Source organism: Phyllostomus hastatus, unplaced genomic scaffold, assembly GCF_019186645.2.
Source record: "Phyllostomus hastatus isolate PE091 unplaced genomic scaffold, TTU_PhHast_1.1 phas_scaffold_1224, whole genome shotgun sequence".
NCBI lineage: Eukaryota > Metazoa > Chordata > Mammalia > Chiroptera > Phyllostomidae > Phyllostomus > Phyllostomus hastatus.
In genome coordinates, this window is record NW_025334008.1 from 1,025,183 (window position 1) to 1,033,281 (window position 8,099).

At 56.7% G+C, this 8,099-nt stretch overlaps 1 protein-coding gene across 1 annotated transcript; it reads right to left on the reverse strand.

Moving 5' to 3' along the window:
* Positions 1-2,847: 2,847 nt before the first annotated feature.
* On the reverse strand, positions 2,848-6,690 carry RRAS (RAS related). Its single transcript, XM_045856401.1, has 6 exons — positions 6,487-6,690; positions 4,521-4,608; positions 4,308-4,410; positions 4,114-4,222; positions 3,269-3,387; positions 2,848-3,193 (listed from the first exon to the last, which is right to left on the reverse strand). Exons 1-6 carry the CDS (start codon positions 6,637-6,639, stop codon positions 3,109-3,111), a joined length of 657 nt encoding a protein of 218 aa, XP_045712357.1. The 5' UTR covers positions 6,640-6,690; the 3' UTR covers positions 2,848-3,108.
* Between the last annotated feature and the right edge of the window lie 1,409 nt (positions 6,691-8,099).

The following is an 8,099-nucleotide window of genomic DNA, read 5'->3' on the forward strand; positions in this document are numbered from 1 at the left end:
GCCTGTTAATTATCCTTGAGCCTTGGCATGTTGGAAGTATAGGCTCAGAGGGAGTGGCACATTCAAGGTCCTGGATTGGATGTCACATTGGGACCAAAGTGTCCAGGATCAACATTGTCCCAGGTCAGAGCTCTGGAACTGAAAGTGGATGGAGCGGTCAGAAGGGAGACAGTAGGGTGAGAATAACCTGGCAGTCTGCTGGCCTCCATGATTCAGCTGCCCTAACTGAATCCCAGCTCCAGTACTCACCAGGCGAGTTGAAGAATAGCCTCCCACCCTCAGCTTCCTCGTCTGTAAAATTGACTTCTAAGATTTTATTTTCAGAGAATAGGGGAGGAAGGGAGAAAGGGAGAGAAACACCAATGTGTGGTCTCGCATGCCCCTCACTCTGGGGACCTGGTACACAACCAGGCATGTGCCCTGACAGGGAATCGAATCGACGACCCTTTGGTTCGCAGGCCTGTGCTCAATCCATTGAGCCACACCTGCCAGGCCTGTAAAACTGATTTGTCAAGATGAAGGAAATGTGTTTGAAGCATTTAGCGCTGCCCGGCACTTGGCTTCTGCTACCCATAACAGGAGACTTGAAGAGGTGTGTCGGGTGTGCAAGAGATGGGTTGAGAGACGGGATGACAAAGATGGGTAGAGAAAGGGGACATCAGGACCCAGAGAGACAATCATTGACAGGGCCTGCCAGAGTCCAGGGGAGGGCAGGGAGCGGAGAGGCTCACGGGTGCACACACGTGCCTCGGGCCATGCCAACTAGGTCATCCCAGCCTCCTTGCTGTAGTCTGAGGAGCTTTGGAATGGTGGTGCCTGCGAACCTTCCAAAAATGGCCTGCCAGTTGTCGTGTGGGTTTGTATGTGTGTCTTTTTCTGGGGCAAATGGTAGCTTTCATCAGCTTCTCCAAGTGCATCTAGAAGCAGGGTGTCCTGGCCAAGAACTTGGCCCTGTTAGGCATTGCAGAAAGAACTCTCAAACCTCGTGCTAGGGGAGTGCCTCACCCCTGGCTGGCCCTTAGGTGGAGGCTTCAGATCTTGTCTGGAAACTGCTAGAAACATCCCTCTATGTACCGTCCCCTCCCTGGCCCGCAGAGGGGTGTGTGTGTGTGTGTGTGTGTGTGTGTGTGCGCGCGCGCACGCATGCGTGTGTGTGGCAGGGTGGCAGGGGGAGTGAACTGGTACAATACATCTGAGCCACACTTATTCCCAGGGCGGAAGGCTGAACCCAGGCCAAGGATTCTGCGATAATGAAACCCGGAAAGGGATATTCAGCTAATCATTGTTCTCATCTGGAATACAGAGGGACATTCATGGTTCTGGGGCAGGAGAACACTGGGGCCTCGGTCGTGGAGACTGAGTGCTTAGTATGTCCCAGGTGCTGTGTCACCCTGGGTGCACGTTGGCCCCTCCAGGCCCCTTGCCCTGGGAAGCAGCTCTGTGGTCGCCCACATTTCACAGTTGAGAAGACAGAGGCGCTCGGCTGAGTTGGCAGAGCTGGATTTGAACCCAGGCAGTCTTCTGCCGGGGCCCATGGTCTACCCTAGGTCCAGGAAGTGAGTTCTGGGTGGGTGTGAGGGGAGCATGTTGGGGCTGAGATTCTGTGGACATTTATTTATTTATTTTAGATTTTATTTTTTTACCCTTAGAGTGAGGGGAAGGGAAGGAGGAGAGGGAGAGAAACATCACCGTGTGGCTGCCTCTCACGCGCCCCAACCAGGGACCTGGCCCACAACCCAGGCATGTGCTCTGACTGGGAATCGAACCAGTGACCCTTTGGTATGCAGGCTGGAGCTCAATCCACTGAGCCACACCAGCCAGAGCTCTGTGGACATTTAGATGTGGGGGTAGGGGCAGCAGATCATTGACTGATGACAGTGAATCAGGTGGAGGTCAAAGTTCCAGGGCCCGGAGACATCTGGGTTGAGGTTTCTGGCCCGGTGTGTTGAGCAGGTGTGGGGTTCAGTGGCGCCCACCAGACGGGCTTGGGAGGTGGGTGAGCAGTGGTCTTCCGTTCTGGCTCAGCCTTCCAGCTCAGCAAGCAGAGCACAGGATCAGGGGTTCTGGGTTGAATGGGGAGGAACCCAAGTCTTCCAAACTGAATGGTGTGAACAACTTATTTACCCCACACCTCAGCCCCTCCCAGAAGAGAGGCTCCAATGGGTGTGTCCACATCGGCCTGAGGTTGAATTCAGGGTGGAGACTCAGACGTCAGACCCACTGGGAACTTTCTGGAACTGAGAACTTGCCAGCTGGCTGCTCAGACACCATTCAGTCCACCTGTCCCTTTCTCCTGCAGCCAAAAGGCCTTTCAAAATATATACTGGAGGTGGGAAGGGGGGCAGGCAGGGTTTGTCGAACTTGCTGTCTGTTTCCAGGATCTGGAAACTTCTAGAACACAACTGCCTGCTTGTCCTTTGTGCAGTGGTGGGAATGTTGCAGGTTGGCCTGGGCCATTCGGATAGCCTCTAGCCACCTGTGAACAGTGAATTCTTGAGACAGTGACCAGTGGGACTGAGCATCCCATTTTGTTACTGTATTTAAACAGTCACCTATCGCTTCTGGCTACAACATTGGACAGTGCAGTTTTAGAATGTAACAGAAAAAATTCTCTTTGAAACATCAAACCTCATCCCAACAAATGCCCACTGAGACCGAAAAGGGTGGAATGGCCCTGTTGAAGGGTAAGTGGGACGGGGGGGGCGGGGTCCAGACACCTAGCCTCCCTTGTGCTCTGTGGCCACTGCCCTATAAAACAAAGGGTTCTAGGTTGGTGGAGGCTCCAGTGTGTATACCTTGAGTTCACCTACCTCTCCTAGCCCTTTTCCCTTTCACAAAAGCACTTCCTGACGTTGGCAGTGACCTTTATTTCTCTGGGGTGGGATTATATACAGCAGTGACCCGGATGCCCGGGAGCCCCTCACCCCCAGCAGGGGCTCAGGTGGGGGAAGGAGGTGTTGGCAGAAGGCACACAGTGGCATTGGCCCTGAGGCCAGGAATTATGGGTGGGGGTGTAGTGTATCCTGGGAGACCCAGGTAGGGAAACTGAGGCCTGGCAGGGGCAGCTGGTCCCTAGAACTTGTGCTGGTAGTTCCTCTGATGCCCGGGCTACAGGAGGACGCAGGGGCAGCCCCGGTCCTTCTTTCTGGGGGCACTGGGCGGGCTGGGCGGGAGCTCTTGTTCCTGGTACTTCCTGTGGGAAGAGGCTGGTGAGTTTGGGCCCCAGGGCTTGGGGACCAGGATGACAGGAAGGGGGGTGTCCACTCACCGGACAGCCCGCACTAGCTGCTCGAAGGCCTCGTCCACATTGAGACGCAGTTTGGCCGAGGCCTCGAAGTAGGCCACGTGGTGGGAGGCACTGAAGGCGTTGGCTTCCGATCGGGGCACCTGCGGGGGCCACAGGGAGGAGCCAGGGTACATCTCAGTGGGAGGGGGCAGAAAGACACACTGTGTGCTGGAGTGGGGGCTCACACACAATGGGGTTTCAACCAGAGAGGGAAAGTTACACGGATCTTAGTGGGAGATGCGCAGGGGACTCGGCACCATCTAAGGGGTCAGGGGAGGTGGCACAGAGGTTTGCCCTCCTGAGACATCTGGGTGTTCAGGCGGAGGCCTGAGCCAAACGCCCAGGGCTGGAAATCCCCAAAGGCTTCCTCTGAAAGATGTGTTCTGTATGGGAATCCCACAGTCTGCGGGTGAGTGGAGGGAAGTGGTGAGTGCAGAGAAAGGAAGGGATGAGACCACGATGGGCCTCCAGCGCCAGGTGGAAGAGTCACGTTTTTTGTTTCCTAGGGACAACTCGGAGCCGCAGAGGGCTGGGAGCAGGGGAGGGGCTCCGAGGGGGGGAGTGTACTGGAGGGGGAAACAGAATGCTGTGGCGGCAGGGATCCTGGCGGGAACAAGAGGCAGGGATGGAGCCCTCTTTCCATCCAGCCTCCTATGTTGGGAACGCCTGGGCAATGCAGGGGACACAGAAGGTCCGACTCAGGGGCCACACATCTAGTGAGCTGCAGAATAATGGAGGAAGCAGGATGCTGATGTGAGGGGAGGCAGGAGGTGCCTCCAAGGCTGAGCCGGAGTTCCCCTGGGGAGTAGGGGGGGAGTGTCCCAGACCTGGCGCTGTGTCTCCAGATCTGCCTTGTTCCCAACCAATACAATGGGGAAGTCGTCTCGGTCCTTGACTCGGAGGATCTGCGTGAAGAGCTTGCCCACCTCATTGAAACTGCAGAGGAAGCCAGAAGAGTGAGGTCCAGCTGCTTAGCCCGGGTCCCCTCGGCTCCGGCCACCACCCTGCTCCTCTCTCTCACCTCTGCCGATCATTAATGGCAAACACCAGCAGGAAACCATGCCCGGCACGCATATACTGCTCCCTCATGGCGCCAAACTCCTCCTGGCCCGCAGTGTCCAGGACTGCAGGGAGAGGGAGAGAGTTACCATGTGGACAAGGCTCCTGCTGGCCATCCCCATGCGCCCTGAGCCCTGCCACACCCGCCCCCCCATCCACTCTCTGCCGCCCTTACTATCCAGCCTGGCGGGGACGCCGTCCACCGAGCAGATCTTTGTGTAGGAGTCTTCGATGGTGGGGTCATAGTCAGACACGAAGTAGGACTAGTGGGGTGGGGAGAGAACACTGTTACTCTACTGCCCCAGCACAGATGGTGTAGCCTGTCCCTGGGGCCTGCCTTTCTCTGCCCCCTCTCTTTGGCTCTACCCTCTTCCTTCTGGCTCTCTGTACCTCTCACCCCCCTCCCACCCCATCTCACCTCTGAGGCTCTCCTGGTCCTCTCTCTCTTTCTGGTATAAAGTACATCTCCCACATGGTGATCACCTCCTGGCTGTGTGGCATTGAACAAATCACTTCCCCTCTCAGAACCTCAGTTTCCTCATTTAGAAAATGAGGATAAAAATAGCCCTCCATTTAATCCAGTGTTCATGAGATTCAGGGAAAATCCATTTAGCACCTCATCTGGACATAGTAAGTGCTCAGTTATTGGGAGCCTTATTGTCCAGAATATCTGCCTGTGTCTATCTCTCCCTCCTCCTCTTTTCCTTCCCTTTTTTCCCCTCCTCCCACTCCTCCTCCTCCTGGGCAGCTTTCAGTGTCTCCTCCCAGGGGAAGGTCCGGGTTCCAATCCAACTGCAGAGAAACTACCCCGCCCGAAGGCTGGGCCCCTCCCTTCCTGCCTGGGTCCTGCCTGTCTCCAGCCAGGCCTTTGACCGCTTTGGGTCTGCCCCTGGGACAAGGGGCCCTGGGTTGGGGAGCTTTTCTTTACTCCGACAGGGGCTCCCACGCAGGTGCTGGCTGGGGTCTCTTGAGGAGACAGGGCCCAGGGGCCTTTGCAGTCTCATCCCAGGAGCAGACACCTTTCTAGGGTTTCTCTGAGGCAGGCACGTTTCCCTTTGGGAATGAGGTGGAGGTTTCCTAGGCAGGGGTGCATTTTCAGCAGAGAAGGGGTGATCTGGCAGCTGGGGGGCTCAGGGCTGCATCTTGTCTGTTAGGGGAGGTGCTTGGTGAGGGCTTGTCCTGGAGAGAGGGTGTAGGGACCAGGCCTTGGGGGGAGGTTAGGGGGTGCCTTCAGCGCACCACTGCAGAAACTCAGGAGAACTGGGAGAACGCCCCAAGGTAATTTGGGCACATTCGGGAGGTTTGTCATAGGATATAGGTGTGTGTCTAGAGTCTTAGAGACTCTGACATGCATTTATGGGGCCAGAGACACTCCCCAGGAGTAGGTATTTCTGGGGTGTCAAGAATCTGGGGGCTTCTTCCATGGAGACAATTAGGAGCTAGCCAAGGTTTCTGAGAGGGGCTCAGGGGGGCAGAGTGGAAAACTCAACATAGAGGAGTGATTGGTTTTCTTTAGAGGAGAGTGGAAGTCTGGGTCTGGTGGGATGGGGAAGCCCCAGGACTTGGGGTTCTAGAGCTCTCTGGAATGGCCAAGGGGCAGGATCTCGTGGAACTCTCTTGGATCTGACAGGCCTCAGGGTCAGAGTTTGAGCATAATTTCTAGATTCTGGGGGAGGTCCCTGAAGGGGCTAAGCATCCAGTCTGGGGGCATCTCAAGGGGTTTGGTTACAGGCAGTCTCCCAGTTAGGCTCTGAGTAGCACAGAGAGAAAGCTGGGGCCTAGGATTTGGGGGACATGGGACTCAGGGTGAGGGGGAATGGCATCTATAGGGGTAGGGGCACAGGAGAGGGTTTGGGGTCTGATTGGGGCGACTCATGGACTTAAAGTGACTCCAGGAAGTGCTCAGGGTCAGGTCAGCAGGGATGGGGGATCTCGGGTTTTGGGGAGAGGGTCGGTGAGTCTCAGGATGTGAGTATGGAAGGTAGGTCCTTCGGGTCACATTCTGAGAGGAATTTTTAAGAGTAGAGGGCCTCATAGGAGGGTCTCAGTGATGGATCCAGGGGAAATCGGGGTCCCAGGGATCCTCCCCGGGGCTACGTTCTGGGTCCTGGGGACACCCGCCCGGGTGAGGGGCCCACTACCTGGATGAACTGGATGGTCAGCGCACTCTTGCCCACGCCGCCGCCGCCCACGACCACCAGCTTGTGTGTCTCGCTGGGTGGGGGGTCCCCGGGTCCCGGTCCCCCGCCCCGGGGCCGCCCCCGCCCGGTCCCGGACGCCGCCCCGCTGCTCATGTCGCGTCCGCTGCTGCCGCCGCCGCCGCTACCGCCTGGGGGGGAGAAGGGCGGGGCCTAGGGGCGGGCCACGCTAATAAGCCTACTGCATAATTATGAGCTCCAGCAAGAAGGACGCGAGTCTCAGTACACTTAAGGAGGCGTTAAGGCCAGGGAAAAGGAGGAACTATGCTAATAAGGGCTGGCGAACTAGGGCCACTGAGAAGGGGAATTCCAAAGAGGCGGGGATATGCTAATGAAAAGCTGCTTACCCTGAGCAGCGCCACGCGCTCTGGGCTGTCGGGCCGTCTGGGGGCGGGGCTATGCTAATACGAGCTCTTATTCTTTCGGCACACGGGTGGGAAATATTGTCCAGGGCGGGGCTATGCAAATGAGGAGTCCTGTGATGCAGTTTCTCAAGGTACCCTCCAGGAGGCCTTGTTCTAGTAGGCGGGGCTCGCCGGCTCGCGCGCGGCCGTATATAGGCGCGCTCCGAGGAAAGAGCAGGTCTTGAAGGCGAAGCTCCACCTCCGTCCTGGGATCCTAGCCAAACTCCAGACCCGGGCGCCTGGGCTGGATGTCAGAGTCTCCGCCCGCTGAGGGACCGAGGCTTCCGGCTCCCGCTGTCCCAAACAAGCGGAAGACAGACTGGGAGGGGAGTTGGGGGCCCTGGAGTAGGACAGCCGAGTAACGGGGCAGGGAGGGGCCGTGAGATCACTGCATTCCTAATCCATGAGCCAGTTCACCCAAGCCGGGACTCCTGGGTCATGAACGGCCTAGAGCCAAGATTTCTGGGTCTTTGAAGGAGGAGAAAGCTGAGGGCCCAGAATCCTGGGTCCCTAGGAGAGAATGGGGCTGAAGGCCTGGATTCCTGTATCTCAGCGAGGAAGGGATCTGGGCATCCTTGTTATTAGGACTACCCATGTTCTGTAAAGGAGGAAGCTGAGGGCACAGACTCTTGGTTCCAAGGGTTGGAGGGGCTGGAGATCCACAAATTCTTGATCCCAAGGAAATTGGGGTGGGGAACCGGAACACTTGTGTTCGTATAAGGTACGAGCTTGAAACCAGAATGCTTTGAGGAGAGACCTGAGCGCCCGACTCTTAAATCTGAGGGAGGAGAGCTCGGACTCCTAAGTCCCAGGGAGGAGGGAAATGGGAAACTCTTGTGCTGAGAGAAATAAAATTTTGGATTTTTCTATCCTAAATAAGGAGGCAGTAGGGCTGGCTTTCTTGGTTCTAAATTTGGAGGGGTCTGGGTGATCAGGATTCTGGGCTCCCTAGAATGTGGGCGGGCCAACTCGCTGGCAATTCAGCTTTTTTTTCCTACTGCCCACTCCATAGAACTACAATTCCCTTGCGTCTGTCACGCTGAGTGCTTTTTACGTTACTTCCTGTTCCTCGCTCTTTCCGCGCGCGCGCAGGGTATTGTGGGGCTTCATCGCGGACCACCGCAACCCCGCCCACTTCACCTCTTACCCCCT

Excerpts from the sequence above, each read along its gene's own strand:
- RRAS (XM_045856401.1), bottom strand. The coding sequence starts at position 6,639 with ATGAGCAGCGGGGCGGCGTCCGGGACCGGGCGGGGGCGGCCCCGGGGC. Across the intron at positions 4,609-6,486 it reads TGACCATCCAGTTCATCCAG|TCCTACTTCGTGTCTGACTA; the intron begins GTAGTGGGCCCC and ends CCACCCCACTAG. Across the intron at positions 3,388-4,113 it reads ATCTGGAGACACAGCGCCAG|GTGCCCCGATCGGAAGCCAA; the intron begins GTCTGGGACACT and ends TGGCCCCCGCAG.